Raw genomic sequence first — 6525 nt, 5'->3', positions numbered from 1 at the left:
CAGGACCCCGAGCCGTTCTGACACCCCGAGTAGATGTGGTACCTACACCGGCTCCAACCAAATGAAGTAAATTCAGTCGCCATTTTTCCACAATACAGACACTGCCGTCTGGAGCCAGACTGGATAAGTAAGTAGTGCTTTGTCCAAATCCGTCTACAATTTTTGTTTGTCATCCAAGCTATTGTTGTTAATCTGGTGAGAACACCACTTCAAAAGTGGGCTGCAGAGAATCTGTCACACATTTTCAAACGTTTAACGAGTTGGCCCGCAGGCAGCACATGCTTTTATTGAGACATTTGATTGGCCAGTTTATAACTCGAATGACTAAGAAATATTATCATAAAAATATAGGATTAGCAAGAAGATGCTAAAAAAGTATCAGTGCAAGAATGGTTCTTTTGACCAATAGAATGACTGAGTCATAGCTGTTTATTTCTCTATGGAAGTTTGTGTGATTTTACCTTTCTAGAATCAGCAGTTCCCCTCCTATAATGCGAGGTGGGTAGTGTCACTCGGTCCAGTTTTCTTATACAGTCAACGAGAGCAACACAAATTATCCACCTTAACTCTTTAACTATCCAACGAAGACTAAATCAATTTTTTAGTTTTTTTTTTGTTTTTTCTAATACTTATTGCCTTTGAAAAGTATAGCATAGGTTTTTGTTTTTAAAAACATGTTTTCAGGCTCTACTTCTTGGTGGTGCGGGCAGTTAAAGGGTTTAATAACACAAGAAGCAAACACAACTACGCCCTGTACTCATATTAAGAGGAAAAACAAGACCGTTAGCAAAAATAAATTCAAACTCTTGTCCCTTGTTGTTCTGGCTGCTGTTACTTTTTTTAAGCTTTGAGGATTTCAGTGGAAAGATGGCTCAAGACCTGCTGTCATAATGTAACAAAGTGCCATTTGTTACTTTGTGTTACCTTCTGTCTATCTGTTGTGTGTTCATGGTCTGCTCCTTTATTTTCCTTACAGGTTTAATTGGACAAATGTTTGTTAAAATGCTTGGCAGCCATTTTGAATGTGCAGCTTAAACCATTTTGGGTGAGAGGGGTGTTGATGTTGACCCCCTCCATTCCTTGTGCAGTGGTTTGGACCAATTAGTCACAGGCCATATAAGCAGACTGTTTGCTCAGTGCAAGTAGTTGAGTTGGAGGTGTTGTCATGAGCTTGGTGAAAAATAAACCCCTTCTACCTCCAAAAAGATTGTGTCTGGCCACTTTAGCACAGCCGCTTTGCGCCACTCTGTTACACATAATTATCATTATTGATGATAAAGTTCCACCCAGGACCAAACTGTTCCTGTTCTTGGTTTTGTTTTGGCCAACTTAACATTTGAGTTGAGTGGAACCAGGACCAGCTTTGGAATGGTGACAAGTCTTTAGACTGCTTTAATCCTACCAAAAGGTATCGGCACCATGAGGTCTATATTTATTTTTATTCACCACTACTTTTCTGAATGAATAGCAAAATATTCTATATGGTGATGATTAAGTATTTTCCTAGTGCATTTGTCACAATTAAAAGAGTTAGAATATGAGAGTGTGTTTTTTTTTCCATAACTAACACTTTTTCAAAAAAATAAAAAAAACAACACAACTTTTGTTGCAACTTCTGTCAAAAGCAGCCGCAACAATCATAAAAATGCCACGCAATCTTAGAGGGTCTGAATACAATAATTGGATGAAAAGGTTTTCTTCATTGTTAAAGTAAAATAACCAATGACAGTTGTATTCACAGAGTGAGACTTCAATAGTAGATTATTAGGAGTCTGTACGATAGAATGAGTTGTTACTTTGTGAGGTAGTACGTTATGAAGTAGGTATACCAAGTACGACTGCACTATATATGAATTGTGCTCTACCACATAAAGTAACAGTTCCGAACCAGGAAAAGAGACGTATTTTTTCATTTTGTTTTTCCATTGTTCCTAACACGGTTGCCATATGTTAATTATTAATGGAACACTTAAAATTCAGTGACAGTGGACTTTGGACCAACGAAATGCAAACGGTGGATCACCTGAGTGCATTCAAATGACAGGGGAAGGTTCCTCTTCATAACACTTCATCTTTCATCCGTGCACACGCCCTTCAAGGTGAGTAAAATTGATTTATATTGTATAACCTAAGTAGGAGTTGATTTCACATTTTAGAAAAAAAAGCTTTAACCTTAAAAAATCCTCACTGAACAAAAAAAAAATTTCCCACCGAGTTTGTCTTAATGCATAAATATTTTCTAACTTCTATGGAAAACTCAAAATTTATATCCAACTTTTTACAAGTTTTTTCTTCTCTTTTTATATTATTTGATGAATATTCTGTGATAACATTTGGAAATGTGTGGGAAGACACTAAATGGTTTCCTTTACTATCAATGCAGACTTGTTACAGGTGGATTTCACTGGATCAAGTTAAAGTTATGGCTGACGCAGTTTCAAAGTCTGGTGAGTGATGCTTACACAATCACTAAGATTCATAAAAAGCGTTATAAAAAAGCACAGTTTTTACTTTTCAATGATTTATAAATGTCTGGTAAACTGGCCATAGATACCTGCACAATCAGGATTAGTGTTTACTTCAATGTCATTTTATTCTGAATTGAATTGGCATATTATGATTTTAGCATTTATAATAAACGTACAGGTGAATTCTTTAATGTCTTCAGAGGAACTCTTTGGAAAACATTCTAAAGAAATATTTAGCAATTCTAAAAGAAAATCTTTAGTGGTGGCTGGGTGGCTCAGTGGGCTAGGTGAAGGGCTGGCACGCAGAAGCCCTGGGTTGGATTCCCAGGGTTGTCCACTAATCCCCACCCAGATTGGGTCCTTAGGCAAGACCCTTGACGCTGCTGCCTAACTGGGTCCCTGTGCCCCTCAAGTACAGGGTTGTGTCAGGAAGGGCATCCGGCATAAAAACTCTGCCAAATCACTGCTGCGAAACAGTGGGTGCTGTTACGCTGTGGCGACCCCGAAAGTGAACTGCACAACTAAAAGAAAATCTTTAAAAATCTTCATAGCCTTAATTTTTTTCTCAGAATCCTTATAAATGATTGTGTTAAAATTACATTTTAATTAATGGAGATTGATATATAAATTCTGAAATAAAATAAATAAATAAATAAAATAAAAAGTTGATTATAAAGAAGTGTAGAAACATTCTCTTGGTTATACTGATAAAGTGATTTGGAAAATAAGTGAACAATGACTTTTTAATCCACCTCTTGTTTGTTTTGCTTTAATTTATTTTTCTCTGGAAACTTGAAGAACAGTTTGGGTTTTTTTGAGCCAATTAAATTATATTTTTGTTTTGATTCCAACAACTAAACAACTTTTTTTAACCTTTATTTTATAAGGAAATCCCATTGAGTCTAGATCTCTTTTATCAAGGGGGACCGAGGCCAAAAGGCATCAAACCTTGAACATCTGTTTTATCTGTGGCTTTCTGAGATCACAACTATTGTTGGCTATGCCCTAAAATACTGTTTGATTGTCTTTACAGGAAAAAAAATGTATACGAAGTATCTTGGTGTTTAAATGAAATAGTTCTTACTTTATTATTCGATTTAGTCTTATTTTTCTTCTATGTTTTAGGGAAAGGTGGTTCCTGTCCAGAGTTAAGGATTGTTTTAATCGGGGGAAGAAGAAGCAAAAGAAATAAAAGTTCAACTGGAAACTTGATACTCGGTCAAAATGTTTTTGACACCAGCAGTAGAACTGATCAAAGTACAGCAAGACAGAAAGAGGTTCACGGCAGACTAGTGACCGTGGTTGATACTCCAGGATGGTGGTGGGGATATCCTCGAGAAAACACTTCAGAACTGGACCAGATAGAAATCCAGAACAGTGTCCATCTTTGTCCTCCAGGCCCTCACGTCTTTCTTCTGGTCATTCCTGTTGAGTTTAATTTTCCTCTGTCTGTAAAATCATCTCTGAAAGAACACTTGGAACTTTTTAATGCAGATGTGCTCAAACACACAATTCTGCTGTTCACTGCATTTTCCTCATACAGTGAGGAAAACATTCAACATTTGATCAAAAAGTACACATCAGTTCAGCAGATTCTTCAACAATGTGGAAACAGAAAACATTTTCTTCATATCAGTGAGAGCGCCGACAGAACCCAAGTCTTGGAGCTGTTCAGGAAAATTGAAGAACTGGTTACAAACAACCTCAACAATCCTTACTCAGTGGATGAAACTCAAGGAATCATTTTGACATAAAAACTTCAAAGTTTTGTTGAAAATGCATCAAGAAGACGCAACAAAGTGCAGAAAAAAAGACAGAAAGTCCGAGCTCTGGTTGAAGGTGTGTTACAAAGTTCTTCATTTAAAAAAAAAATCTATAGACCCTTTTCACGGTGACGTCGGGTAAAATGACGACATGGCCAGCAGTGTATATTGGGACTTCAGTTTACAGGTTTAGACAGCCACATTGGAGAACTGAACACTGTTTAACACAAAAAGGTAAACTTGCCAAAAGCAAATTGTAAAATATATATTTAAAAAAAATGCAATTTTTCTAACTGTATTTTTATTTTCATCTCTTAGATAATTCACAAATACAAATTCATGATATCCTCCAAGTTTAATTAAAAATATCTACCTTTTATTTGAGCTCATATTTTAATAGTTGTATATTTTTACTGATGGTAGCTTATTTGTTTTTATTTTAAGTGCGTGCAAGGACAAACATTGATGGAAATTCATGTCAATCATAGGTGCAACCAAGATGAACTAATTGATCGATCGATCGATCAATGTCGTCCATATGAATTTGGAGAAGCAGCTGTGCATCTTGGTTCTGCAGGCAGGATTACTGACGTCTGTATTTTGATTTGTGAACAATTGATGTAGCAGCTTTGATCTCAAAGAATAGAAGAGAGCTTCTGGTGGGCGCAGTACTTTTATATAGTTTGGCACAGTGAAAACTATAACAAAATAATAAGAATTAGTAAAATATAATGAACACCCATTTACATATAAAAAAGGTACAACATAAAACAGTATAACACAGTGGTCCCCAACCTTTTTGGGGCTGTGGACCGGTCAGCCAGTGTGGAGTTATTCAAAAACAACTGAACATCACATGACCAACATCGTTTCTACCCCAACACAATGCAACACACTCTGGTCGCTATGGTAATGTTTAAACATACCTTCAAAATAAGACACAACACAAAAAAAAAAAGTGCATGAAAATGCTTGCTAATCACAGCAGCATTGAATTAGTGGGAGCTCTGAGCTTGTTTTGCAGCAACGAGACGATCCCATCTTGGGGTTATGGGGGACAATGATACCCGAAGTGTGCTGCTTACGTCCAGTCTGCTCCGTAATTTGGTTTTGGTTGCCGTCACTGCAGAAAACCCAGCTTCACACAGATACGATGTCGGAAATGGCAACAGGGTTTTCAGTGCTGTTGTGGCGATCTGTGGGTATTCTGCCATGACTTTCATCCAGAACAGCGGCAGAGTTGACATCTCGAACAAATGTTTAAGGCCCCCGTCATTTGCGATCTTCAGCAGTTGATCTTCTTCACACATCGACATGCTAGATTCACCCGGTATGTTAACAAATGGGTTGCGGATCCATTCTTTGGCAATTCTTGGATCTTCTGTGGTTGGGAAGTAGCGCTCAAACTCTTCTGACAGCAAGGACAGGTGTTCGTGCACCAGCTGGGAGAACGAAGGCGCAGGTTCATTTTGGCTTTGAATGCGGCTACTTTATCTGCTAACTTGAAGACAGTTGTCCTTTTCCCTTGAATTGACAAGTTCAGTTCATTGAGCAGGTTGAATATGTCGCACAAGTAAGCCAGTTTTGCTATCCATTCCTCATCAGTGAAGTGTGGCACCAGTGGTGACTTTCTTTCAGAGAGAAATCTCTGCAGCGGCTCTCGTAATTCAAATACTCTGGTCAGCGATCTCCCTCGGGATAACCATCTTATCCCTGAGTATAAGAGAAGGCGATTGTGGTCTGCAATTATTTCTTCACAAAGCTGTTCAAACAGGCGCAAATTAAGGGCGTGTGCTTTAATGTGGTTGATGACTTTAACCACATCATTCAGTACGCCGCTCAACTCTTGTGGCATTTTTCGGCTAGCCAGCATTTCTCTGTGAATAACATAATGCGTAGACTTGCATTCAGGTGCAACCTCCTTGATCCGAGCAGTTAAACCAGACAGCTGTCCAGTCATGGGAGCAGCTCCATCCGTGCATATGCCAACACAAAAGGACCATTTTAGTTTTCCTGACATATACTCATTCAGGGACTTGAATAGTTCTTCAGCTGTAGTTTTGGTTGGCAATGATAGTGCACACAACATATCTTCGTGCATATCCTCCTGATAAAGATATCGCACATAAACAAGAAGTAGTGCATTGTTGTCAATATCTGTTGACTCGTCAACCTGCAGAGCATACCACAGTGAATTATTAATTCTCCCCAACAGCTGTGTCTCAATGTCCTCTGCTATTTCTTCAATGCGCCGAGTGACGGTGCTCGCTGAAAGAGGCACCTGTGCAATCTTT

The 6525-nt window shown here is 38.2% G+C and overlaps 2 protein-coding genes across 2 annotated transcripts in view; both read left to right on the top strand.

Moving 5' to 3' along the window:
- The first annotated feature begins 2040 nt into the window (after positions 1-2040).
- LOC118599067 (GTPase IMAP family member 8-like) lies at positions 2041-4262 on the top strand. The gene is made up of 3 exons (XM_036213308.1): positions 2041-2099; positions 2384-2447; positions 3594-4262. The coding sequence occupies exons 2-3, from the start codon at positions 2423-2425 to the stop codon at positions 4220-4222; spliced, it is 654 nt and encodes a 217-aa protein (XP_036069201.1). The 5' UTR covers positions 2041-2099; positions 2384-2422; the 3' UTR covers positions 4223-4262.
- The window catches only part of LOC112146193 (GTPase IMAP family member 8), an 18532-nt gene continuing 16263 nt past the window's right edge, over positions 4257-6525 (top strand). Inside the window, exon 1 of the mRNA XM_036213307.1 lies at positions 4257-4307. The gene's annotated coding sequence lies outside the window, so the exon portion shown is untranslated. The remainder of the gene's footprint in view (positions 4308-6525) is intronic.

Source organism: Oryzias melastigma, linkage group LG8, assembly GCF_002922805.2.
Source record: "Oryzias melastigma strain HK-1 linkage group LG8, ASM292280v2, whole genome shotgun sequence".
NCBI lineage: Eukaryota > Metazoa > Chordata > Actinopteri > Beloniformes > Adrianichthyidae > Oryzias > Oryzias melastigma.
This window is presented reverse-complemented; position numbering and strand designations above follow the sequence as displayed.